General features: G+C 36.1%; 2 protein-coding genes across 3 annotated transcripts; both read left to right on the plus strand.

The window, feature by feature from the left end:
- Position 1: 1 nt before the first annotated feature.
- On the plus strand, positions 2–11,053 carry LOC101735519 (cell cycle control protein 50A). Of its 2 annotated transcripts, XM_062672999.1 has the most exons (10): positions 24–243; positions 319–452; positions 922–1,124; positions 1,970–2,103; positions 3,344–3,463; positions 5,326–5,411; positions 7,123–7,258; positions 7,943–8,108; positions 9,343–9,393; positions 9,841–11,053. In XM_062672999.1, the coding sequence occupies exons 1-10, from the start codon at positions 189–191 to the stop codon at positions 9,884–9,886; spliced, it is 1,131 nt and encodes a 376-aa protein (XP_062528983.1). In that variant the 5' UTR covers positions 24–188; the 3' UTR covers positions 9,887–11,053. The 2 variants fall into 2 exon arrangements, with proteins under 2 accessions (XP_004928876.1, XP_062528983.1); XM_004928819.5 differs by lacking the exon at positions 9,343–9,393 and having other exon boundaries at positions 2–243.
- Positions 11,054–15,491: 4,438 nt separating this feature from the next.
- On the plus strand, positions 15,492–27,263 carry LOC101735389 (apyrase). The gene is made up of 11 exons (XM_004928818.5): positions 15,492–15,732; positions 16,175–16,397; positions 16,863–17,054; positions 18,101–18,231; positions 20,090–20,234; positions 21,315–21,441; positions 22,342–22,496; positions 23,158–23,248; positions 24,013–24,174; positions 24,899–25,065; positions 26,882–27,263. The coding sequence occupies exons 1-11, from the start codon at positions 15,617–15,619 to the stop codon at positions 27,005–27,007; spliced, it is 1,635 nt and encodes a 544-aa protein (XP_004928875.1). The 5' UTR covers positions 15,492–15,616; the 3' UTR covers positions 27,008–27,263.
- Positions 27,264–27,705: the final 442 nt, after the last annotated feature.

The raw sequence follows: 27,705 nt of genomic DNA on the forward strand, positions 1-27,705 counted from the left end.
ATAAGAAAGTGAAAAGTCAAAACTGTCAACTGTCAATTGCTGGTATCCTAAGCATTTCCTACTTCAGTGTTAAACATACATAATTTTTTATCAAATTTGTCTGATGCAATGACTGTGAAAGTTTAATTTATTGGTTTTACCTGGTAATTCCTAAAAAACGAATTAATACGCATAATTCTTAACAAACCATGGCGACGTCTAGTGATACGTCGGAGCAAAATGTAAAGTCAAGACGACCTGCTGGTAAGAGAATCTGTTAATTTGCTACCAAATTAACCTTGATGATATATTGATTGTTAAAACACGGGCTTTTTGTAGAATCTGCTTTTAAGCAGCAACGTCTACCTGCATGGCAACCAATACTGACTGCTGGAACTGTGCTACCTACGTTCTTTGTAATCGGAATCGCTTTTATACCAGTCGGGATAGGTCTGCTCTATTTTTCTGATGAGGTATGTTTGTACGTTACGTTTTTCGACCGTTGTTACGTTACTCGTCACCAATTAGAGCTGGCTGGGAATTATATTAGCTATTATTCAGTGTATTATGAGAATTTATTAATAGCACTCTATAAAGCTTCTTTGAAATATTTGGTACTACTGATATTGATGTAATTCTATATTTCTACTAGATTCAAACAGAAGCTTTTTTTTTCTAGTAAGGTTTACATTCATCTTACTCTCACTTGCATATTTCTCTTCCTGCTTTACCCAGCAAAAAACTAAACTTAAAACCAGTTATTATCTGATTCAATGTTATCAACTAGCCTTAACCTAATAGGCGTATAGCTCTAATAAAGATATAAAGATATAAATAAATAAAAAATGTTATCAATGTCACAGAGTAGAATTCAAGTCTCTTAATAATTTCAAGAATAAAATTATATCAAATTTCTATTATTAAAGTATAAATAACTTACAGGTTAAAGAGCATGTTATTGACTACACTTATTGCATGAAAGATGATATGAACGTCACATGTGCAGATTTTTTAAAAAACAACACTGAAGAAATATGCACTTGTCATCTTCCCTTCAATCTTACTGAGGACTTCAAAGGAGAAGTTTATTTCTATTATGGACTGACCAATTATTACCAGAATCATAGACGATATGTAAAATCCAGGTATATACATTTTTATCTAACAATTCCATATATTATATAACATATAAACTATTAAATAAAACAAAAACTTGACTGCTTTAAGAATACTAATAAGTATTAATATAAAATTAGAAATTGGTGGTAGAGCCTCTTGCAAGTGTCTCAAGGTGGGGGGCGACATTTACATTTTTGATGTCTATGGGCTCTGGAAATCACTTAACACCAGGTGGGCCGTAAGATCGTCCCCCCATATAAGCAATAAAGAAGTCTTCTTGATTTATCCTTTTTGGGGCACCCTGTATATCTTACGTGATATATTATTTAAAGGGCTGTAAAGCATGCAAAATTGGCACACATACACTCCAATAATTTACTCTCCCTTAGTTATTGTTAAAAGGTAAATTCATATACAAAACAGTAAAGTCCATGCTGTATTTTAAATTACATACATATATTTTAGTTATAGGTTCAGACTTTAATTTTGATGTTAATATATAAACTAGTTTCCAAAATTAATATTTATGTCAACACCAATTTATGTCACCGTCTATTATTTGTTTTATATCGACGCTTGAAAGGCAAACGTGACTAAGCGACAATAACTGCTTTGTACATAAATTATAGGCTATAACCATATTCGATGCGCAAAAAAAATATATATTTCTAGGTCTACTAAAATCTTACAACTAGATTCGTTAAAATAGAATTTTTTTCAGGCATTTAAACTTTAAATTAGTCTACTGTAAAGTTCACGCATTGTCACATAGTCATGTTTTCCTTTCAAGCGTCGATATGCTTACTCTGCACATGTGGTGTTAAATAAAGTTATATTATTATTAATAAATATGAATGCATTTTCGAATCAGGGATGACAATCAGCTTTTAGGCCGCCTGTCATTAACTCCATCTTCTGATTGTGATCCATTTGCACGTGCTGAAGAAAATGGAGTAATGAAACCAATAGCACCTTGTGGAGCTATAGCTAACTCTTTGTTCAATGGTACGTAATGATTATAATTTAAAATATGGCAATAGCTCCTTTAAGTAAGCATTCACATTGTGAGGTGTAGGTTCCAGTAAAATATCAGGTGAGTCATAAGAGCATCTAGAGTTATGAGTGTTAGACTTTTCCTTGACACTCCGTTAAAGATTTTAATATTTGACTGCACCCAATGAAATATAAAAGTTTTAAAATTGTTAATTTGCCTATATTAATAGTGTAAATATGTAAATTATAATAATTTTGAAGGTAAAACTATGCAGCACTTGCGTGTCAGAGTGGTATAGAATCACTGATCACTGCAATCAATGACAGAATTAATAGTCTTGAAAATTTTAATTCAACATTAAGCCTATTATAGTTTTGATCTACAAATCCTATTTATAAAAGTTGATAATTTTGCGAATATTACATCACTTTTAAATATAGAACTATAAATCCTTGAGTCAAACAGCTACATGCATGTAGGTAAACAAAACAAAATTTTATGAAGTTTCAGTTTTGTATACTTCTTCAAGGTAATTTTTAATGGCGTTTGTATTTTCTAGAGATACACAGTTTTATAGTTTTTAAATAATATTTATATTGACATAAAAGGATTGAAATTTTATGTATCCCTTTTTCTAATACTCAATAATATAATATGTAAATGTTGCTGAAAAATTACTGTTTATGTGTATAAATGTCTTCTTCACAAGAGTAAATGATAATCATATTTTAACTATAATAATATACTTAGTATAATTTTAAGTGTGTTCACAATATCTTATAAACATTTCCATTCTGATGTAAAAATTCTGGTCGGTTTCAAAACTATTTTACTCCTTCTATCAGTAAAAAGTATAGGTACCGAAATTAAACACAAAAGTGTACAATATTTGTGCAAATATCTTCTTCTTCTATCTATATCTATATTCTATTTCTATAATATATAAAAATGAATTGCTGTTCGTTAGTCTCGCTAAAACTCGAGAACGTCTGGACCGATTTGGATAATTTTGGTCTTGAATTATTTGTGAAAGTCCAGAGAAGGTTTAAAAGGTAGCTACAATTAAAAGAATGCTCGGAATTAAATAAAAATAACAATTTTGTTTTTCTTTTGATGTGTCCCCCATCGGACGGATTACTTTTGTTTGTTTTAAGTTTATTTTATACAAAAGCTTAGGGGTTTTATTTCTCGATTGAGGCACTACGAAGTCTGCCGGGTCAGCTAGTCAACCAATATTTCTGTTCCATGCAGATACACTTACATTGCATTCAGTGGAATCGAATGGCGATGTTCCTGTACTACGAACTGGTATTGCCTGGGCATCTGATAAGAGGACCAAGTTCCGGAACCCAGAAGGCAATCTCGAAGAAGGTAACTTACTGTTTTTACCTCTGTAGGTAGAACTGGCACGGTACATGTATGTGTTATGTTTTTTTCTTTACTAAGCTTAGATTTACTGGTGATAGGACCACTTGTGAGTCTGCACTGGTAGGTAACACAGCCCCGACTATTTCTGCCGTGAAGCAGTAATGCGTTTCGGTTTGAAGGGTGGGGCAGCCGTTGTAACTATACTGAGAGCTTAGAACTTATATCTGAAGGTGGGTGGCGCATTTACGTTGTAAATGTTTATGGGCTCCAGTAACCACTTAACACCAGGTGGGTTGTGAGCTCGTCCACCTATCTAAGCAATAAAAAAATAATAAAAAAATATTAGAGAATAATACCTACTGACAATGGATTTCAATAGCAGATACATATAACTTGATTCACATGAAGCTAATAAGTTACTGGAACCCCTAGATACTAAAATAATGAATGATGGATTTGTGGCAGAAATATAACAAAGTACAGGTATATTTCTAGGTTGACTAATATCCTTAATTAAAAAATAATAAATCATTGTCAATTTCAACCCTTTAGTATTTGAATTGAATAAATAATTTTAAAGATGAACCATGTAACAACAGTAGCAGGGTTTGTCTAGAACCGTTTATTTTCATGAAAATCATGTCTGAACTAAGGCTTCAAGGTGTGTCGGGTACTTTGCCACTGTAATAAAATTATTAGGTCAAGGCTGTGATTACCTCACGCCTTTGCGGCTAAATATCACTTGGTTGACTTTTCGTTTTGTATTGAACTAAATATGTTTTATGGGATGCTCTTGATTCGTTGCTACTGTGTAGCAAAGGTCCGATTTCACGTGGCTACCAACTCTGTAGTGTAGTCATGTTTTTTTTATTGCCCTTGTAGTCAGACGAGCACACGGCCCACATTATGGTGAGTGGTTACCGTCGCCCATGGAGTTCAGCAATGCCAGGAGCAGAGCCAAGCCGCTACCTACCGCTAAAATGCCATGTTTGATGGTACTTCCCCCTGACCACGGAAGAGGTTTGGATAATCGATAATCTCTATCTCACGGATCGATCGGAACCTTTTTGTTTATGAAGAGATTATTTCCTCAGTATGTTGAACGAAAAATATTATGAGGATTTGTCAGCTCTTTCTTACACAGCCTACCACCATATTAATGTTCGCCCGAGTCTGGAAATAACTAGATCTTTCTGGAGTACTATGGTAATAACAGTTAAGACTAATAAGCGATCAATGTGCAGTAAAAATAAGTAAAAGTTAAAAGCCAACTTATCGTACATACGTAATGACCTGCATATTTACGCACGATAAATCAATATGACAACTTTGTGGGTCCTTAATATTAATTCCGGCCCAAGCAGCCCAACAGGGTCGAGCTCTCAGTTGTAATTAGCAGCGTCGGTGATGTCATCTTTAGTAATAACAACGTAGCGCCAATCTCTGACGTCACCAGTCACCCCGTCGAATCTCCGAGAATTTGAAGGGTGGGGCAACCGTTGTAACTATACTGAGACGTTAGAACTTATATCTCAAGGTGGGTGGCGCATTTACGTCGTAGATGTCTATGGGTTCCAGTAACTACTTAACACCAGGTGGGCCGTGAGCTCGTCCACCCATCTAAGCAATAAAAAAATAAAAAATATTTTTCTGAAAACTGTTAAAAATCGCGACATCCCTAATTGCTTTAAACTTTCGTGGCTACTATCTACATTATAAACAGTGTAATATCGGGAACCCATTAAATGTAAAAATCGTTGTAAGAACCCGTTCAACAACAGTGTCTATAGTCTTGATATTATTTTATTCTTATTAAATGAATAAACTTTTTAATTATATATTTTTGTGTGTTATTTTTATTACAGCATTTGCAAACTTTACGAAGCCAGTGAATTGGCGTGTCAACATTTGGCAGTTAGATCCCGGCAATCCTGATAACAACGGTTTTCAGGTAAGAATTCTTCTTGATCTTATCTCACTGGGTTGTGTTGGCAATTATTGTATGTTGATTGCTTTAGGTATCACTTGTATAGCAGGTAGCTATCATAAAAAACAATATATTTGACGGATGTCTGAATCTCAATAAACGACATTTTCAAGATAAGTTTGCATAGGTATATTATATGAGTTCCGAATAACATTCAGGCCGTCGATCTACCAACCATTTTCACGGTGGAAGATCTTCCCTCTTGTCGTTACCCCCAAACCTGTTTCTTTTAGGAGTCAGCCCCTAATTGGTCAGGATTGGGGCGACCAAAGAGGTCAAGGTCACGTGTTATTTTTTTTTTTTTTTTTTTCCTACCTAAGCTGATAGCCCTGGGGGCTATGTCAGCGTAACCCTAACTTTAGTAGGTGAGCTCACGGGGCTCAAACCTGATGACATTGCTAACACGAACCCTAGCAAGAGCCGTGCTTCGCAGAATCTACCACCGGATCGGAAACGCGACCCACTGAGAAGATCCGGCGAGAAACTCAGTGGGCTGTGTCTGAGAGTTAATTTACTCGTCGAGCCCTTCGTCGCAAGCGACGGGTTCGACGAGAACGGTGACCGGTGCTTGAAGTACCTAAAAGCACCGTTAGTGGATCGGGAGGATCCGAGATGACGTGTTTTGGGCGACGTCGACTGCTTTCCATTCTGTCCGCAGGATCGGGAATGCACGTGTTATGTTAATGTACTTTAGTAATGTAATGTACTTTTGTTCATCTTAACACTAGTAAAGTCATATTCTAAACCAACAAAAGCTGGTAGTGAGCCGCGGTATCACTCACAACAATCATTCGTTCATCGCGAAATTCGTAGGTGAATATAATACTTCTGCCTGGGAATCAAATGGGGAATATACATTTTTCTTTTATAATAATACTAGCGACCCGCCCTCGCTTCCCTTCGGAAACTGTAATTTATTATTGATTTCTCCACTATTTAATGGATGTTATTATACATATAAACCTTCCTCTTCAATCACTCTATCTATTTAAAAAAAAACCGCATCAAAATCCTTTGCTTAGTTTTAAAGATTTAAGCATACATAGGGACAGATATAGGGACAGAGAAAGTGACTTTGTTTTATACTATGTAGTGATTAACTAAATCAAACTCAAACATTTGTTTCGCTCGCGTTTCATCTACAACTCAGTAATAATGAAACAATCACAATAATGTCTAATCCATAAACGTTGCCAGTCCATTTGTGGTCTTTTTTTTATTGCTTAGATGGGTGGACGAGCTTACAGCTGACCTGGTGTTAAGTGGTCACTGGAGCCCATAGACATAATCTACAGCGTAAATGCGCGACCCACCTTCAGACATGAGTTCTAAGGTCTCAGTATAGTTATAACGACTGCCCTGCCCTTCAATCCGAAATGCATTACTGCTTCACGGCAGAAATAGGCAGGGTGGTGGTACCTACCCGTGCGGACTCACCAGTAACTACGCAAATTATAATTTTGCGGGTTTGATTTTTACTACACGATGTCATTCCTTCACCGCGGAAGTCAATTGTGAACATTTGTTAAGTACGTATTTCATTGGAAAAATTAGTACCTGCCTGCCTGGGGGATTCGAACACTGATGCATCGCTACATATGAATGCACCGGACGTTTTATCCTTTAGGCCACGACCACTTCATATTAATACTATATATTAATTTTGATCTAATAGAATGAAGACTTGATCGTGTGGATGCGCACAGCCGCCCTGCCGACATTCCGCAAGTTGTATCGGCGCGTGGACCACAGCCAGGTAGGGTTCGGTGGTGGACTCGTCAAAGGCCCGTATATTCTCAAAGTCGACTACAGTAAGTAATCTAGTTCACTTTATTCTAGAAATTGCTTCTATACTATATTAAACAAACCAAAATTATTTGGACACTAATTGCTTGTTGATTAAACTAATCTATGTTTTAAAATGGTTTTTTTTTTTTTTTTTATTGCCCTTGTTATGACGAGCATACGGCCCACCTGATGGTGAGTGGTTACCGTCGCCCATGGACTTCAGCAATGCCAGGGGCAGAGCCAAGCCGCTGCTTACCACTTCGGCTTATAGTTCGGATTTTAACATAAAACAATTTATATTGTGTAAATCGGTGATGGAGCTCACGGCTCACTTGGTTAAATTAAGTGGTTATTATTCACTGTAGATTCATAATTACAATTACAAACTAAAATAAAATAGTAGCTTCGTATCATGATTAGCGTCACAGTCGTCGAACATTCTTGTCTTTTGGTACCCACCAAAAATGTACCTAATTGATGAATTGTAATTTTTCAATTTCGATTTTAAGCCTTAAAGCGCATATCTTAAAGTTTAAAGTAGCGCTTGATTTATAATAAAAGAGTCGAAAATTTTAAATTTAACATTTAATTTTAAAATTTTAATTTTATAAACTGTTAGAATAAATGTTTATAAATCGTCATTTTCCTAAACTTTCTAGTTAAGCCATTTCAGTTCTAAAGGTGCGATATATGTATATTTGTCGTAGATTACCCAGTAGTTGACTTCCATGGGACGAAATCATTTATAATTTCGACTACATCGTTGCTGGGGGGAAAGAATCCGTTCTTAGGAGTGGCTTATGTAGTCGTCGGTACCCTGTGCCTCTTACTGGGCATAGTACTACTCGTCATACACGTCAGATGTTCCAAGAGGTAAGTTTCATGTTTTTTTTTGTCTATGCTCATGGCCTTGAGACTCTATATCAGCGTTACCCTTGCGTGTATGTGAGCTCTCAGGGCGACTCAAACTGGGTGTGTTGCTAACACTGGCTCTGGCAAGAGCAGTGCTTCGCAGAATCTACCACCGGATCGGAAATGCGACCCACTGAGAAGATCCGGCGAGAAACTCAGTGGCCTGCGTCTGTGGGTTAATTCAATGATCGATTCCAAAGTATATTAAAAAGTGAAACGGAAATTTTCAATCGAGTCAACAATCGATTCCGAAAAATCGATTAAGATAAAAATTAAAAAGTGTATGTAAACTAGTTTGACAGAAACGAAATGTCATTGAGGATCATTACAATATTTGAACAATCGAGAAAATCATGAGTCGGAATTTCACCATAACCCATCGCGAGTTATCATTTGCCTAAAAGATAAATGATAGAAGTTTCAAGATTTTTTCAAACCGCAACTCGTGTCTTGTTTGCGGCAGAAATATGTGGAATGATTTTACCTAATCGGGTTTACTAGTTTGATTACTACACGATGCGATTCCCTCAACACATAAATTGTTAATAAGTACCGCAGAAGTTGAACATCGGCATTGTCGCATCACTATACGGATATACGGAGCGTCTTATCGACTTAAACACACTTCATTGCTAGATTCATGATAGCTTATCATCTAGAAACTACTTCAAATCGTAGTGGCCTAAACGATAAGATGTCCGGTGCATTCGTGTTGAGCGATGCATCGGTGTTCGAATCCCAGTCGGATTCCAATTTTTTTCAATGAAATACGTACTCAACAAATGTTCACGATTGACTTCCACGGTGAAGGAATAACATCGTGTAATAAAAATCAAATCCGCAAAACCATAATTAGCGTAATTACTGGTGGTAGGACCACCCTGCCTATTTCTGCCGTGAAGCAGTAATGCGTTTCGGTTTAAAGGGTGGGGCAGCCGTTGTAACTATACTTGAGACCTTAGAACTTATAATATCTCAAGGTGGGTGGCGCATTTACGTTGTAGATGTCTATGGGCTCCAGTAACAACTTAACACCAGGTGGGCTAATAAGCAATAAAAAAAAATACAGATTCGCAGTTTTTGTTACATTGAATTTGATCTTCTAAAATACTTTTAAATCATTATTTCAATAAAGCAGACGGATTCGTCTAAGCTAACGTAATATCGGATTTAAAAGAAAATTGGTTTCATTTAGATATCCAACACCCCAAACGTACTACATACGCGAACCGAATACACAAGTCCTGTGAGTTTATGAAATTAACAAAAATCTATGTACAAAATGTAGATACAGTCGTATCGTTTGATTGGCAGCGACGGAATCACACGCATTTATCAATGTCGCTAAACTTGCTTAGTTGTAATTTGAAGAATTTAGACGAAGATCTTTAATTAAATTTGTTTGTAAACAAGTATTGTATACTGTACAAAACGAAAAAAAAAAAACAATTTTTAGAGTTACGTAGATAGATTCAATGTTAATGTTAGCTATATAGTAATATTTGTAATCATTACAGAACACAAAACTATTTAGTCCGATAAATAATTAATATTATTGAATTTTCCTTGATTGTTGTTTGTTGATTATCATTTTACGTTATTTCTGGTATGTTGGAGTGTAAGATAACATCTAGTTTGCATCTATATATGTATGAATATAATAGAAAATCATTTTTATTAATATCTCTTACAGCACAACCGAAATGATCAACGTGAACCCGCGCACGCCGTACTCTTGAACGGTGACGTCATAGTTCATCAATAATAGAACAGTATCAACGATTTGTAGATTTTTGACAAAGAAAATGTAATTTAATTTATATATTTAACAAACACTTCTAGTGATTACGTTCTGGAAAGAGTCATTTGTATTAAAAATTATTGCTTTCACAAGTATTATTGATTTTGGTGTATTGAAAAAGAAAAAACGGTTCTTAAAGCGAATGTTTAAGGAAATATAAAATATAAGAGTCGAAGTACGCAAATACACTAGAAACTATAGGTAGCTTTGTGTGTCAGTGTACTAAGTGAATTATTTCATCGTTGTGTTAGAATGAATACTTTAGAAACAGCAAAAGTTATATTTTGAACAGCGTTGGTTTTGTGTTGCGGACATCCTCTGTGCTTTTTCGTAACACTTTTAATCTATTTTTAAATATAAAAATGTATTAATCGATATGCGGAACCAATTAAAACTACTATTACTGTATAACCTCTCGTGATTTATTAATTGTTTTATTAAACACGACGTGTTCCTTTGAGAACACGAAAACTGTTTAATTTTTTTTTTTGTAAAGTGCTAGAAACTTCGGAAATATTATAATGGTAATAAGCAACGCGATATTAATCCGTAAAAGTTGTTTTAATTATGTCAACGACACGCGAAAATCGAACTTAATATTATTTAATTTAGAATTGTTTTTGAAGTAACAAAAACGGTGGAATGTATTGTTTGTTGTATCAAATTTTACATTCAATGTGGACGATAAAGAAACTTTGATTCAGAGATCAAGATAATTCCGATATACACGACCTAAAGGCCTCATTGGTGTAATTATAAAAAAAACTCTTGTTCACTGTTAAGTATTACCTTCAACCTTGTTTCAACTACTTCTTGAAAATAAAGAACCTTCTAGCGGTAGGCAGCGGCTTGGCTCTGCCCCTGGAATTGCTGAAGTCCATGGGCGACGGTAACCACTCACCATCAGGTGGGCCGTATGCTCGTCTGCCTACAAGGGCAATAAAAAAAAATTATTCTGAATACCGCTATGTCGGCATTTAAATTGTATTTAACTTACTAATCTTGTTAACATTTCGTGTAAGCTACAAGAGGATAGCGGAAATAATATATAGATTTAAAATGTGCTGTATTAAAATTTAATTAATAAAATTGCTGTTTTCGATTATTGACTAATATTAATTATTTGATCTACTCTTAGAGAGGCTATCTATTGATTGCGTAGTGAACAGGTTACTTAAGGCTGTTGTTTATATCATCTATGGAAGGAGTGCCGTCTCAGTATATTAAAATGAAATGAAAGGGAAACAATTAAGGTGGCGCCATAGGAGCAAATGGTTTTTTTTTTTTAATTACCGCTATAAGTTACCACCAATTTAGCTATGTTCGGATGTGCACTGCGAACACAGTAAGCAGGACCTTAAACCTGCCATACTTTAAGACAAATGTTTTTTCTGTATGGAAACTAGCGACATCTTGTAGCGGATGCCTCTAAACTTTTATGTTGTTAAAGTTAAGGTATTTAATTATGGTATAATTACACACAGAAAATAAATAATTAATAAATCATACAAGTCTTTATTTGTTATAGACAAATTTATTACATTTTAACAATTTATAGTTTCTGAAAATTTACAAGCTCCTTCATTACAATTAAAATATACGATAGGTAATATGTTACTGCCTTCTACAGGAGCAATGAGGAACTAATCGAAGCTAGCCATCTAATGGCCAACGCCCGTTAACATTTTTGTTGAGTGCTTGCTTATCTATAACTAATTTATGTGTATTATCTATGTGCTGAATTGCAGTGAAGGCTATGCTCCGATATACATTGCGAGCACTGTTTATTGCTTGTACTCGAGAAATTCGTGCCGTTTTCAACTGTCAGTATACTATCGCAGTATCCTAGGTAAATATATGATGTCATAAATCGTCGCCCTTTTTTCTAGTCTTAACTTTAACAACGTATAAGCTTAGGGGAATCCGTTACGAGATGTCGCTAATTTCCATACAAAAAAATATTTGTCTTAAAGTATCGTTTCAGGGCTCTGATCCAGCACACTTAACTTTCTTTAAAACTGTTATATTCATACAATTTCCATTTTCTACACTAGCGCTATTTCGGTGAATCTTCGAACAATAATGTTCTTTTAAAAGGTGGTCATTTTTTCAACTTGTCCCCTATACAAGATGGTGCTCCTTAGCTCTACCCTCAATGTGTATTTCTAGCGTTTACTCTATACTCTGTATTTTATTTAGAAAAAAAAATAATGTTTTAATAGAACGTTAACATAGTTAACTATTTCATTGTTTGTTATAATTATAGAAATATAGTATTATTTATTAAAAAATTACAGTTGCTATTTTCTTTGTGTATACAAACCAGCAGATTTTTTGAAGAAAAAAAAAAGACAAAATTGCTGTACCTGCCTGCGTGATTTAGAAAAGTTACACCATAAATTTAAACATCTGATCTCACTGTAGCGTATTATAAAATTAGGATTTTTTAAGAACTTCTAAAACAAGCCTTTGATTTGTACTGTTTGTGCACCTCATACACCCACACTTATAGTTTTTTCTTTGTAATTTTTTTTTATAAACTTAGTATTTACAAATAATATATTTTCGAATGTGTCAAGCAATAACATTATTGTCTAGAATTAACCACTTATCTATATATAAGATATTCACTTCTAATGTCCCCATCATCATCTTGACCGTTCTAAACTTTGGCCATTGTCACACATTGTTCTAAACTTTGGCCATTGTCAACAGTAGAAGGGGACAATCGTACGATACGCTCTCACAGACGCACACTAAAATTGTCGAAGAAAATCAGCATTTTAAACGGTCTTTAGCTGTTACAAGTACGAAAATTGTTGGCATTAAAATGAACGCTAAACGAAACAAACTGTAGCATTGTACTCGTTCACTCGAACTTGAAAGTGCCTTGATAATTTTATCACGTTTTCGTCACGTTTCGTTACGTCTTAGGAGTTAAGCCTTCGTCAAACAGAACGCGTACTTAGCGCCGCGTACTTAACGTCGCGCTCTTCAAATTGACTAGATGAGTCCAACGCTCCTTGACGCAACGTATTCGCTAAATCATAGTGCCTTTCGATAGCAGTGTGAAAATTTAAAAGTATTAAGAAATGGAGTGATTCAAATGTGGCATTGTATAAGCATGGGTATTTTCTAACTATTTATATCATTTTTTCGGGCATTATCTAGTATTTTAATACACATTCACTCGGACACTAAAATAAAATTTGTAAAAAATTACAACGCCTGACGTCAAAGCGTCTTAACGCCGCGACAGAGCGCTTCGTACTTATAGCGCTGGCGCTCTGTTTGACGGTATGATACCGTAGTAGTACAACACATCTCGGCGTCATAGCGTAGCGCTCTGACGCGCGCTAATTACGCGTTCTGTTTGACGAAGGCTTTAAGGCAATATCCTTCATATATGTATAACCGAACAATAACGAAATATAGTAACAACTGAAACTGTAAACACAAAATGTTAGAATCCAAAATAATTAGAGTTTTTATTTAGTTTTAGGAGCTTCTTTAATGTTATAACTTGGTCATGATTGTAATTAACCTTTACAGTAACAAATAGAAGAAATAAATATTAAAAAAAAACGTGTAGTTTTAATCAGCTTCCCAAAGGTATAAATGTAAGGGCCGCGTTCTCGTGTTCTATCCAAACCAATAAAAAAGTTATCAAACTTGATTTTGTTGTTTAAATTTTCGTTGTTTTACCAATGTTTACTTTATTGAAATAAAACAAATATTAATTGACTCTATCCGGTAGAACAGACAGGCAATACGTATTAAAGGTCGATAGTAATCAATGATAATAATTCAAATGTATTACTTGTTTTATCGATTTTATCTTTGTCCTTGCCGCTGAGATTAATTTGCTTGAACCATTAGAAATATTATATCAAAAAAAAATCGCCACGAACTCCCAAACGTAACAGCTATAATTTATTTTGATAACGTTGATAATGTATCTGGGAAATGGCTGCCATAAACAATAATCTATTGGATAAAAAATAGAGATGCTTAAAAAAAATAATTTTAATAAACGAATGAATTTATTGTAGTAAATTATTATTTTTATTAATCTCTATAGTTAAGACAGATTATTACAGGTCCACTGTTGTGGTATATAATTAAAGACCCCACAACACTTAGTATAAGACGCACATATCAACAGTTACTAACTTACAACGGTTATTAATTAATATCTAAATAAAGATTACGTCTAGCTTAATATATGTTAATACATGTTCACAAACATGGTTGGTCACATAAATACACAAGGATATGAAAACAATGTGTCTGATTTATTCATCAGAAGATTAACTGTTCGTAGTAATAAAAGTCTCACAATTTCTCATTACCTCCTAATTTCTGTTATGAGTTTTTTTTTATGATTGAGGGATCACTGCTGACCCAGAGGTCTGTCCAGTTTCACCAGAACAGGTGGGCGAGCAAGGGCCCAGCTAGGAGGGGTGGGATTTGCTAACAGTTACCTGAACGCATCCAAAGGAGACCTAACAACTCAAGAGTAGCTGCTTCGCGAATGAATCTGCTACCGGATCGGAATCGCGACCCGCTGAGAAGATCCAGCGAGAAACTCAACGGGTTGATGTTTAGGTTAGATTGATTAGATTTTTTTAGATTAGATTGGTTAGACTCGACTACTACGGTTATCGGGGTCCCTAAGCCTGCTCCTAGCGTTAGAGCTGAAGGCGACTAATGCAAATGGATCCGTAAGGATGTGATGTTTTGAGTGCTGATGCTAGGCCGTATTATGAGCTTGTACCAGTCACGTCATGCCTATGGACTCTTATAATCACTTAACATTGATTGGGTCGTGAGCTCGTCCACCCTAATGCAATAAAAGAATACCACAGCCCCGCTCTTTACTGTTTCGGAGCAATTATGCGTTTTGGTCTGAAGGCGAGGATAATTGTTACTGTATGCAACTGACATCTCAAAGTGAGCAGCATCGCTAACAATGTGCTATGAGTGGTGTTCGCTAAACATTTAGTGGGCGATCGTCTGTCAAACTAAGCTAACAATTCGAAAAGTCAATTTTCAAGCGTTTTCATGACACATAGTCACATCAAAGTACCGTTCCGACGCTGACTTCAGGTATTTTCTGATGGATTCGAGGACTAAGTCATTAATGGGGTCGACGTTCCTCACAAACTACGGCGCTTCATCGCATACCTACGCATGCAATGGGTCGCATGCAAGTTTTGTAAACAAGGGACATTTTAGGCAGATTGGCATAGGTGCATCTAGGATGACTCCCAGATACTTGCCTTCCTAGCTCAGGACTGACCAAAGGTCGAGGGTGACTGAATGCGTATAAAAAGGACAAAGCCCACTGTAGTATGGCATCACGAGCGAAACTAAAGTCGGGTTGGCATTTATACGTTGAGTCATTGAGACGGTCGTTCGACCCACCCAACAAAAGAAACAATTCAGGGACCAAATTGGGTCGCACGTAGACAGTTTGAAGTAAATTTTTAGGAATGCTACAAATTTCACCTGCTATAATTCTACCTTTATATTTTCATGTTATAATACTTTATCAGTAGGTAATTTATGTTGTCACAATCGTAAGTTATTAAATCCTGTAATATTTTAAATCTATATTTATTCATGTGTTGGTCGTCCCCGTAGAAACAAAAGGGCCGGTAAAGTAATGCAGAAAATGTGGAAACTAGTTTTGTATCTTGTAGTTCTCGGCACAGTTTTGGGACAATCTGACAATGGGCTTTTCGAATTAAACATCATTCACTATAACGATTTCCACGCACAGTGAGTATTTATTTTGCTTAATATTTAATACGAATCATATAATAGTTTTTTGTATTTACTTCTGTATGAATCCACTTTTTTACTGAAGATAAATAATAAAAACCGAGGTAAGTAAGATTATCTTTAAAAGAAAAAAAATTCATATGAGAATTGAGTTTCAATAGCTTTCATAAAATCAGGTCTCCTTATGAGAATATATGGTTAGGCACCATCGATAGGCCTATTTAGGCTATATGCTTTCGGGCTTAAAGGGCAAACAGCTTTGTATACCCGTCTCGTGAGTGAGAACACGTGTCTCCGAAAACCAGCCCGTAGTTATAAGACCGTGCTGTAGAGTAACTATACGCTCTGCCTCAAAACCAAAAACTATACTTAAGACCCGCAAAAGATTTTTTTACAGATCTAATTAAATTTAAAAATATCTCTTTTAATCGTTCTTAAGCTTCGACGAGATTAGTCCACGAGGAACGATCTGTAATCCCACCGAAGACCCATGCATCGGTGGTTTTGCTAGGCTGTATACAGCCATTATGGAGATTTTTGAAGCCGAACCAGATTCGCTACTTCTTAACGGAGGGGACACGTTCCAAGGAACAATCTGGTACAACTTCTTGAGATGGAATGTCACTCAACATTTTATGAACATGCTGCCACATGATGCACACGTGAGTTCAGCATTCGAAGTTAATATTTGATCCAAGAGATAATTAATTGTCATTAAAATTTTATCTTGATAAAACTCACTATCTTGTTGATGGAAATCCTAATAAATATTTAGTAATTGTTGAAGTAATCACTCTTAGCTATCTGGCGTTTTTGTTAAAGGATTAAAATGAGTATATCCACCTATCCATCTCTTCATTTTGTTGCTCTTATACCACTTCAGTGGACTTGGTATGTCTTCACGTTGATTTGTCTTCAGCTCTTGTTGATTGCTCTTGAGACAGCGAAATATGGATAAGAATCGATGTGATGAAAATAAAGTAAGGACCCCATTAACCAAAAAGTTCTACGAACGCATGATACAAGTATCTAGTAATTCAATGTGTCTATTGCATTGTAAGATCTTCCGACTCGAATAGATTGCTTGCTTTAGGGCCCCGTGACTTCTTGTTGAATTATAATTTCAGGTACTCGGAAACCACGAGTTCGATCATGGAGTGGAAGGTCTATTGCCGTATTTGGAACGTTTAAATTCCCCAATGCTAGGTGCTAATGTTAATACAACTTTTGAACCATCTTTGACGCCATTCGTGAAAAATCACGTAATTGTAGAACGAAATGGTAGGAAGATTGGTATCATAGGTGTTTTGTTGCGAGTGGTACGTTCTTTTTTATTACTATATATAGCATTCATTAATTTATACGAGAAGTAACGTAGTTAACTTACAGTTGGAACAGCGCTCCTAGTGGCAAAAGTAGAGGCGACTTTCCAACTCCATACAAATTTGAGTTAACTTTTACGTGATCGAGAAGTTAAGAAAACTCGCACTAAACGCACTGTATTTTACGATAAACAGCAATTTGCCTTTGTATCTCTAGCATTGCCGACGTCCATTATTATTATTATATATTTTTTTATTGCTTTGATGGGTGGACGAGCTCACAGCCTACCTGGTGTTAAGTGGTTACTGGAGCCCATAGACATCCACAACGTAAATGCGCCACCCACCTTGAGATATAATTTCTAAGGTCTGAAGTAAGTTACAACGGCTGCCACACCCTCCAAACCGAAATGCATTATTGCTTCACCGTGGAAATCAATCGTGAACATTTGTTGAGTACGTATTTCATTTGAAAAATTGGTACCCGCCTGAGATTCGAACACCGGTGCATCGCTCAACACGAATGCACCGGACGTCTTATCTGTTAGGCCACGACGACTTCAGAATTAATGGTAACCATCTACTATAAAGGGCAGACCCAAGCTAGCCGCCGCTTACAGCTTATGATTTTTTCGCACTCGTGGTTTGATATATATATCTAATTTGAACTGCTTTTCCAATGTTTGGAACACTTTACGGTTGCCGTGTCCACGAAAGCTGTGAAGAAAGGTCGAAAATAATATAATGACAATTATAAACGCAAGATTAAACCATAGGAGTGGTTTTATTATATAACTACGGCTCTCGAAAATTGAAGAAAATATTATGTTGTTCAAATTTAAATACGATTTTAACCTCAAATCTCGGAGCAAATGTTCATAATTCGGCCTGCCGGCATTCACATTCTAGTATATTTCATAAAATGTGCATATTCACAGTAAATACTCGAATTAATTTATTAATGTTTTAATGAAGAATATACAAAACTTTCCCGCTATATTTGACCTCTTTGATTAAGCTGTTCTAGAAAAAAAAAACATCAGTTTTCAGCGCCAATTGGTCAAGTCATCATGGAAGATGAACTTGAGGCTGTAAATCGAGAAGCGGCCATACTAACCGAAGCCGGAGTTGATATTATAATTGTACTCTCTCATATTGGATACACCAGTGATTTGTAAGTAGAAAAGTAAAAATCTAGGTAATCAGTGACCCTGAATACTGTGTCTTTGAATCAGAGGTTGATTTTCAGGCGGCTCTTGTTAAGTTTTATATTTTTATTCCCCACCTAAGGGGCTTCTAACTATACGCTGATTGGTAGGTGAACTCACGGGGTTCAATCTGAGATGACTAGAACAATGATCCCAGGGGTAGGGCTTCGGCGAATCTTCCACCGGATCGGAATCGCGAACCACTTAGAAGACCCGACAAAAAACTCAGTGTGTTATATCTATGGGTTTACTAGTACTATTTATTGTTTTTTATTTTATTAACCTTTTATAAATTTTAAATCAATTTCAGTTATTTTTGTTCAATCGTGTGAGTTCACTCATGTGTAGTTTTAATCGTGGAAATTTGTTTGGTTTTTTTTACCAATCTTTATTATGAATGTATAAACTGACTGAAATGGTGTTGCATTAATTAGCGCTCCTGAATGTTACGCTCTGGGTCGTGGCTTTGATCCCATTTCCCGCCTTAGGGGCAAACATTTGTGTGATGAAAAGTTTTATTTGCTCTTAGCCTGGGTGTTTATTATTTATATACACATGTAAATATTTAAACGTATGTAGATCAGGCTCTGATTCCTATAATATATCCCTGTATCTGTATCTTAATTTGGAACAGGATGACCCTGCGTATATAAAAAAAAAATGTGTGCGTGTACTAGTGTACACACGTAAGAAGTGAAACTTGTTTATGGCCTTATTTTTCGAAAAATGATCTACACAACAACAACAACTTTCTAGAAATTGGTTAAATAAAGTTAAATTAGATAAAGTTTAAACAAAAGGATTTTATTATCATAGACATGAATACAAATAATACAATTATTTCACTTTACCTTTTTGCTACTAAGATTATTACAGCATTTTAATAATACATCTCTTTGATATCATAATACCCTGGTACTTTTCTTCCTATAAATTAATAATAATAGCACGGTCCACGTGGTGTTAAATGGGGTTCCTGAGGTTCGTGAAGTTTGACCCACCTTGAGACATGAGGTCGATTTCTCAAATCCGAAACCATGCTTCAGAACATACCGCCGTTAATTATTAATAAATCTCTTTGCTATCATAATACCCTGGTACTTTTCTTCCTATTATTTTACGTAATAACAGTAATAAATAGCACGGTCCACGTGATATTATTAAGTGGGCTCCCTGAGATTATTGGAATTACAAAATGATTTCCGTAATCCACCTGGAGACATGAGGTCAATTTCTCAAATCGGAATCCATACTTCAGAACATACAGCCGTTAATTAATAAAGAAGGCTGTACGTCAGAGTAAAGTTATAATAATACATCTCTTTGATATCATAATACCCTGGTACTTTTCTTCCTATTATTTTACGTAATAACAATAATAGCACGGTCCACGTGATATTAAGTGGGTTACCTGGGATTATTGCAATTACAAAATGTATTCCGTGACCCACCTTGAGACATGAGGTCGGTTTCTCAAATGCGCATCCATACTTCAGAACATACAGCCGTTAATTAAAAGATGGCGCGTAACGGAAAAATGTGACGCGTAACCGAAAAATGTGACGGTAAATTTTTTTCCAACGCCGATAAGGAAGTTTCACTTCAAAAAACTTTTACATACTTTCCTAAATAAATAAATATTTTAAGAAGATACAGATTCAATATTCCCATAAACAATTCGTTTAACTATCGTTTGTTCCGTGTGATGGATCTTTTGCATAAACACCGATTTTTCAGGAATCTACAAAAATTCACAAATTTAATAAACAAAATTTATTTTTATTTATCACCTAAGCAAAGAGTTTATTTAATACGACTTCACAGAAATCTAGCGGCCCGCGTTGTTCCGGAAGTGGATATCATAGTTGGCGCGCATTCCCATACACTGTTGTTCAACGGAGAAACTCCTAATGGTGACACGGCATTAGGGGAATACCCGACTGTTGTCACACAAGATAATGGACACAGGGTGAGACTGACAACATTAGGTTTTGATTGTTCGTGTTAATTACTTGTAACAACTATTTTTACTGACGTTGCGGTAATACCAATGACGTCGAGCGCCATGCGTATTCCTATTTGAAATGTTATGTGTATTATCTATTATCTTTTTGCATACGAATAACTTTCAAAAGTCACTACGCCTTCATTAAATACCGCGTCGACTACAAAATATGTGCCCCGACGTTGCCGTATTAAACAATTGACTTTTCCAATCAAATCAATTAAAGCAGTAGTCATCATAGGACACAAAAAGATTATTGACAGATACCTGCCTCTCGCTAACGACATTTTCAAGATAGGGGCTTACATAATAATATGTACATATTATTATATGCAAGTTCCGAACAATAGCATTCGCACCATAGTTTTATCGAGCATTATGCTCTTGGTGAAAGATCCCAGGTGATCCCAGCAAGGGTAGGGCTTCGGCGAATTTTCCACCGGATCGGAATCGCGAACCGCTGAGAAGATCCGGTGAGAAACTCAGTGGGTTGTAGATATCTATGAGTTTTTAAACATGTTTGGTACCAGCGCCGTTGAATGAGAAGGTTCATAAATTATTTTAATATTTCAAGATAGGGCCTTACATATTTATGTACATATTATTATACTAGCGACCCGCCCTCGCTTCGCTTCGGAAACATTAAAACACACATGAAACAAAAAATAAAAATAAAAAAAAAATTTAAAAAAGTAGCCTATGTTCATCAGGGACAATGTCGGCTTCTAATGGAAAAAGAATTTTTCAAATCGGTCCAGTAGTTTCGGAGCCTATTCGAAACAAACAAACAAACAAATCTTTCCTCTTTATAATATTAGTATAGATACACAAGTTCCGAACAATAGCATTCGCACCGTCGCGTCGGTTCATCGAGCATTATCACCCGCTTGGTGAAAGATCATCTCTTTATAGTTAATTTTTGAAGGTTCAATTGGATAAGATTTTTTCCTTATCTTCGTTTAAAATTAACTAAAATTGTGATTTTATAAGAAACGATGATATAAAATAATGAACCTATTCTTAAAATTAAAACTCCCCATCTAGGTACTGGTGGTTCAAGCGTCTTGTTACACGCGATATTTGGGCGACATAAAACTGTATATCAACGATAGAGGCATTATTGAAAGCTGGGAAGGGCTGCCTGTTTTCTTAGGATCATCTATTGTACAAGGTAGGTACAGATATTTTTTTGCATAATAGTTTTTTTATGTCTGTGAAGTGAACTTGACTTTTAACCTAATTACGTATTTAAGTAGGTTTATATATGACAGAGTGGCTAGTTCCATGGTGTTTTTAAAATGATGGCGTTGATGGCGTTTTTGACGATGGCTCTTCATCATTGTCATAGCCTTGCACAGTGACAGTAATTAAGACTCACTTCTCCAATGAATCCATTTATTCAATTTCAAGTGTACAACGATAACAACTACTCAACTCGGAATGTTTTGTACGACAATAGTTACTCGTATTTGTAGTAGAAAGGGGGGTAGCTTAGTCAAGAATTCTTTTGAATGCCGTCTTGAACAGTTGTTGACATACGTAACATAAAGGAAACAGTTAACTTTAAATATTGTTAGGTAAGTAAATAATGACGTTGCACCGCCATATACAGGGTGTCATAATCCGGAAACACCTCATAGTAGACGTATTGGGGACTCAAAAAAAAAAAATATATATATATATTTCTTAGGTAGTACCCAAATTAAAAATGAAAAGCTACCAAATTTCATGATTAAAATTTAAGTTCAGAATAACTTTTATAAAAAAATACACTAGCTAATCATACGATTTCCTGCATATTTCTTAATATAGTCCATGTAGAATATTACAACACCAAAAAACCTATGGATTTCATTTATTTGTAGCTGTTGTATATTCTAGAAACGCAGAGCAGTATGGAAAATACCAACCACTTTTTTTTAAAATACGTAATTTGGATACTGCCTGAGAATTTTTATTTTTTTATTTTGTGTTCCCAATAGCTCTACTATGAGATGTTTCAGGATTATCCATTCTTTCCGGGACACCCTGTGTAATATATTTCTTTTTTGTATTGAACGATTATCATCAGATCCTAGGATCCTGGATGAATTAGAGCCGTGGCGTCAGGAGGTGGATGCGATTGGTAAAGAGGTGCTCGGCACTACACTGACGAGTCTCAGCCGAGGATGTACGCGCCGTGAGTGTAACCTTGGCAGCTGGGCGTGTGATGGATTTCTAGAAGAGGTACGAAACACAAAGAAAACTTAATTACTTGCTTAATTTCAAACAAACATATGAGTAATTCTCGCAATAATTAATTTTTAAAAGCGACTTTCTTAAAATTCGTTTTGTATTTAATTTTATTGAATAAATTAAAAAGGGAAAATTAAATGAATCTTTATACTGAACTTTTTTTAGAGTTAAACTTGAAGCATACCGATTGCATTAATTAGATAAACAAAAATTTAATATTTTAATATTATTTAATTTAATATTAATTGTGTACTAACGGCCGTCTGTGGTAAGTGACATGGTCACTACACAAGGGGATCGCGGGTTCGAATCCCGCCAAGGGAAGATATTTGTATGATAAATATAAATGTACTTTCCAGGGTATCGATGTATATTAAATATATGTATGTGTATAATAAAAATCTTACATTTATTTCCGTTATCTGGTACCTGTAACACAAGTTCTTTACGAACTTAACACGGGATCAGTTAACGTGGCGTGATTGTTAGTAAATATTTATTATTATTATTATTCACAAGAAGAGCACAAGTAACAGTCGAAAATTAAACTAGATTTTCACAAGTTGAAGATTTTAATGTTTTTTTTTATAACTGTATTGCGGTTTTGTTGGTACCGGTGCGATGTAAATTGAAATACTCTATGAATTTAAAGATGTTGTCACAAGCTACGGGTACAGCGTGGAATGGAGCTCATCTCTGCTTAATAAATTCGGGCGGATTGCGCGTGCAAATAGCACCTGGCGGTATGTTCCCGCTTTATATCTTTGACTTTGGATGACTTTGTGACTTTCGCGAATAATGAGGGTGAGCTGTGAGACTATAAGGATAGGCGCCACCCTCCTGTCAATTTTATTTCCATAAAATTTCAAACTACACTTCATTAAGAACTATTCGTTAATATTTGATTTAAAATAGCCGTGGCCTAAAGATAAGATTTCTGAAGTACGTATTTCATTACAATTTTTTTATTTTTATTTCCCTGACAGTTGGACGGGCTCACAGCCCACCTGTTGGAGCCCATAGACATCTACAACGCAAATGCTGCCACCCACCCTGAGACATAAGTTCTAAGATCTCAGTATTAGTTGAAGGGTGGGGCAGACACAACGGCTCAAACCGAAACGCATTACTGCTTCACGGCAAAAATAGGCGGAGCGGTGGTTCCTGCCAGTGCGGACTCACGCGAGGTCCTACCACCAGTAAAATTGGTACTCGCCTGCGGGATTCGAACACCGGTGCATCGCTATATACGAATGCACCGGACATCTTATACTTTAGGCCACGACGACTTTCAATATATTTAAATGGCATGCATCCAATTCATGCATTAAAAGAATGCATGTAAATTGGAGACACGTTTCTGTATGAACTTAAATGAGTACCTTGTTTTAACGATTGATTTTTAAGGCATGCCCAATACGATCCTTGTTTTTACTATTGTACCGCTTTGTGACTTGCCCAATACGATAGATAAAACATATTACATAATTTTTTTTGTATTTAACAGAGGTAACAACTGAGGGACTGCTAATGGCTATACCGTTTGAGAATTACATCCAAGTGTACGACCTAAAGGGTGAATACCTACTCGAGGCGTTAGAGTTTTCTGTGGGTGTGGCACAGACAACACCGGGAGACTTCTCTAGTTCACGAATGTTACAAATAGGAGGTAATAATGAGAGCTTATTTTTCTTACCCCAAGTCCAGTACTGATAAGTAGTTGAAAGCTTCACCAATTGCTAGTAGCCTAGCCAATGAGGTAGCGAGCTCACGGAGCTAGGCTTGATAGAGTTGCTAACACTAGCCGTAGCAAGGGCAGTATTTACCTACATGAATCTACCATAGAATTGGAATCGCGACATTTGCATTTAGAAATTATTTTTGATCGTGAAGGAGAGCTTATTATTATTGTTATGTATCTTTATTTCAATAAAGAAACCATACATTTTGTTATTAAAACTTACTTGTGTATTTTAGTAACTTAAAAACCTAATACATCACTATTTGACTATTTTTCGCAAGTGCCTGCTGCATAGGCTTTTTTTTATTGCTTAGAATGTTGGACGAACTCACAGCTAACCTGGTGTTAAGTGTTTACTGGAGCCCATAGACATCTACAACATAAATGCCGCCACCCACCTTGAGATTTGAGTTATAATGTCTCAGTATAGTTACAACGGATGCCCGACCCTTCAAACCGAAACGCATTACTGCTTCACGGCAGAAATATTAATTAAGGCTATTAATTACCAGTCCCTCGATCTTGCTCGATATAATTGTTCAGAAGACTGTTGCCACTGTCACGCGCTCGACGCAGTTCTCTTCCGCATTATTGCAAAGAAGTCATATGTGATCTTTTTTTTTTATAAATATCAAACTTTTTTTTTTAATAGGGATGCGCAATGTATACAATGCGTCAGCTCCGATCGGTTCCCGTGTGATTTCCGCGACGGTCCGGTGCATAGAGTGCGACGTACCGCAGTATGAGCCCCTCGACGTCACCGCCACCTACAGAGTGGTGACGCAAAACTATATCGGAGATGGAGGCGGCGGTTACACGGTAATTTTTTATTTTTTTTATTGCTTAGATTGGTGGACGAGCTCACAGCCCACGTGGTGTTAAGTGGTTACTGGAGCCCGTAGACATCCACAACGTAAATGCGTCACCCACCTAGAGATATAAGTTCTAAGGTCTCAAGTATAGTTACAACTTATTATTAACATTACTGCTTCGCGGCAGAAAAGGGCAGGGTGGTGGTACACACCCGCGCGGACTCACAAGAGGTCCTACCACCAGTAATTACGCAAATTATAATTTTGCGGTTTTCATATTTATTACACGATGTTATTCCTTCACCGTGGAAGTCAATCGTGAACATTAATTGAGAAAATCCAGCGACTTTGTTATTCACTATTTAAGCTTTATTTGCCTGTCGTGCGTGGCTTGGGCCGGCTAAGGATGGTGCCACCGACCCGCCTGGTTATAGCGCGAAGCAAGCAGTTTTTTTTTAATTCTACCTATGCTAATAGCTTTGAGTGGCTATATCAGCGTTACCTTAGCGTGTAGGTGAGCTCTCAGGGCTCAAACCGGAGATGTTGCTAGCACTGGGCCTAACAAGAGCAGTGCTTCGCATATTCTACTACCGGATCAGAAACGCGACCCACTGAGAAGATCAAGCGAGAAACTGGTAGCGAATTGGTAGGCAACGCACTGGCGTAAACACTGGTGACCGTGGGCGGCAGTGAATCACTTACCATCAGGTGACCCGTCTTGCTCGTTTGCCTCTTAGTAGTTATAAAAAAAAAAAAAACTCAGTGGGCAACAAGCAGTCAGAACTGATTCGGGGAATAGTTATCGTAATGTATGTTTCGACACTGTTTGACATCAAACATGGCGGGAATTCTTCTGTTGTTCAAAATTAATTTAAAACAGGCTGATTGACATACTGTATCTCAGATTGGCTCGTTTGTCAGAGTTAAATTGCAAAATTGACATGTAGAATTTTTAAAGCTTAATATTTTTCGCGAAAATCAGTGTAAGTGGCCTTGTCATCGTTTTTATTTCACTAATATATTAATAACAATTTTGATGTTAAATATCTACTTATTTAATGTTTAAGGACTTTTTGGCGGGAACGCGAGAAGTGATGTTGTGTGATTTGTTTTATTTTGTCTATTTAGTGTTTCTTCAGGTTTAAATGTGTAATAACGGTAGTTTATTAACTATGTAATATCTGTGAAAGTGCACAAATGTGGGAAAATGAAACATAGTAGCTGGACGTAGCTTCTCGAGATCCTCCAAAAAGTCCACTGAAAAAATTTCAGTAGGTAAATGACCACCATTTTAGAAATTTTAATATCGCGTATTTTAAACCAACGCTACTATGTCTATAGTCTGCCTATTTCTGTCGCTGTCTGTCTGATCAAAGGCCAAGAGAGCGATAGTATAATTGAGATGTCGACTTCATGTCTCAAGGTAGGCGGCGGCATTCACGCTTTGATATCCATTGCCTTCGAACCACTCAAACACGAGGTAGGACGTCATTCTACACGTTTCCAATCGATCGAGTTGCTCGCTCCGGGAATTTCAATAATAATGTTATAATTAATTAAATAATAATGTAATAATTGTTACGTTATAATACTAATTGTAAAAATGAATATTAAAAATATATCTAATATTAAAAAAAAAAAAATTAAAAAAACGTGCCCGCTGAGTTTCTTATCAATTCTTCTCAGGGCGGAGGCTAGTTTTTGTGAATTGGCGGTAGTTCTTTTGACGTTCAACAAGTATGTACTTTCATTTATGATGAATAAATTTTATTTGATTTGATACAGTATTAAAATAAATTAATAAACTGAAATTCTCTTAACAGATGCTGTCGAACAACAGAGAAAACCTCGAGAATTTGGATGTCGACTACGTAGTGTTACAACGTTACATGCGTAGACAACAAACAGTACTGCAAGACCTGGACGGACGCATACAGATTGTGTATTAAATAAATGAAGACGTGCGCAGTGGACATGCAACGGAAGAACTATCAGAAATGTTCTATCGCACTCTCGCGCAAGCTAAATCCTATATGTTTGTTTCACTTAGTGTCGCACCGAGCTCACAATTAAGACTACCTAAATTATTTAAATGTAAATATTATTTCTCTCTGATAAATATTCAATTACTTCTGAGGTGAATTACCTTCCTTACCATGTAATACGAACATAAATACATACCTTTTGCTTTTTTTTTACTATTTATGTACAGATTTTACGAAATTGAATTCAAAGGTATTTTTTCTTTCCCTTAAATATTGAGAAGATGTTGCCAGAATGGGTTGTTCGATATGCGATTTTCAGTGAAAATGAACGAAATCGTTAAAGTCAACACACAGACACATCCCACTGAATTTCTCGCCGGATCTTCTCAGTGAGTTACGTTTCCGATCCGATGATAGATTCTGCGAAGAACTGCTCTTGCTAGGGCCAATGTTAGCACACTCCGGTTTGACCCCCGTGAGCTCACCTACATGTTAGGGCGAAGCTGAAATAACCCCCCAAGGCTATCAGCATAGGTAGGGAAAAAAAGTTAAAGTTACGAGCTATTAGTAACAATGTGAATCGTGCCAACAACGATGGGTAACGCCACTTTGAGACATGAGGTCAAGTCTCAATTTATAACGGCTGTCCGACCTGCCCGTGC

The sequence above is a fragment of the Bombyx mori genome, chromosome 16, assembly GCF_030269925.1.
Source record: "Bombyx mori chromosome 16, ASM3026992v2".
In the NCBI taxonomy this organism is placed as follows: domain Eukaryota; kingdom Metazoa; phylum Arthropoda; class Insecta; order Lepidoptera; family Bombycidae; genus Bombyx; species Bombyx mori.

What these genes read in the sequence shown, in the direction of transcription:
- LOC101735519 (XM_062672999.1), top strand. Translation starts at nt 189, where the DNA reads ATGGCGACGTCTAGTGATACGTCGGAGCAAAATGTAAAGTCAAGACGA. An exon ending in TATTCTCAAAGTCGACTACA is followed by an intron (nt 7,259 to 7,942) that starts GTAAGTAATCTA and finishes TATTTGTCGTAG; the next exon opens with ATTACCCAGTAGTTGACTTC. An exon ending in CACGTCAGATGTTCCAAGAG is followed by an intron (nt 8,109 to 9,342) that starts GTAAGTTTCATG and finishes GGTTTCATTTAG; the next exon opens with ATATCCAACACCCCAAACGT.
- LOC101735389 (XM_004928818.5), top strand. Translation starts at nt 15,617, where the DNA reads ATGCAGAAAATGTGGAAACTAGTTTTGTATCTTGTAGTTCTCGGCACA. An exon ending in TATAACGATTTCCACGCACA is followed by an intron (nt 15,733 to 16,174) that starts GTGAGTATTTAT and finishes ATCGTTCTTAAG; the next exon opens with CTTCGACGAGATTAGTCCAC. An exon ending in TGCTGCCACATGATGCACAC is followed by an intron (nt 16,398 to 16,862) that starts GTGAGTTCAGCA and finishes TTATAATTTCAG; the next exon opens with GTACTCGGAAACCACGAGTT.